This window comes from Merops nubicus, unplaced genomic scaffold (assembly GCF_000691845.1).
Source record: "Merops nubicus isolate BGI_N331 unplaced genomic scaffold, ASM69184v1 scaffold33364, whole genome shotgun sequence".
NCBI classification, from domain to species: domain Eukaryota; kingdom Metazoa; phylum Chordata; class Aves; order Coraciiformes; family Meropidae; genus Merops; species Merops nubicus.
The window spans coordinates 1,169-1,461 of NW_008604078.1; the positions used below are offsets into that span (position 1 = coordinate 1,169).

The following is a 293-nucleotide window of genomic DNA, read 5'->3' on the forward strand; positions in this document are numbered from 1 at the left end:
TCCCGGCCCTGTGGCACATCCCAGTGTGTCCTTGGGCAGCCCTGTGTCCCAGTGTGACCCCAGATCTCCTGTCCCTCTGCCCCAGTGAGGAGGCATCTCTGCCAGGTGCCGACACGGTGTTTCTTCCCACAGACAATGCTGACGGCCATTTCCATGAGCGCGATTGCCACCAACGGCGTGGTGCCAGGTAGAGCTGAGCTCTTGTCAGTGCATGTGCCGGGAGCGAGGGGAGCTGCCTCCCTGCGGGTTGAGTGACTGGGTGGCAAAGGGCTTTTCCTAGAGGGGATCCCCCA

The 293-nt window shown here is 62.5% G+C and overlaps 1 protein-coding gene across 1 annotated transcript in view; it reads left to right on the forward strand.

Annotated features, from left to right (window-relative positions):
* The window catches only part of LOC103771609 (solute carrier family 12 member 5-like), a gene marked incomplete at both ends in the record, with an annotated part of 1,351 nt that extends 1,164 nt beyond the window's left edge, over positions 1–187 (forward strand). The window contains one exon of the mRNA XM_008938910.1: positions 133–187. Within this exon, the coding sequence (XP_008937158.1) occupies positions 133–187 (55 nt within the window). The remainder of the gene's footprint in view (positions 1–132) is intronic.
* Between the last annotated feature and the right edge of the window lie 106 nt (positions 188–293).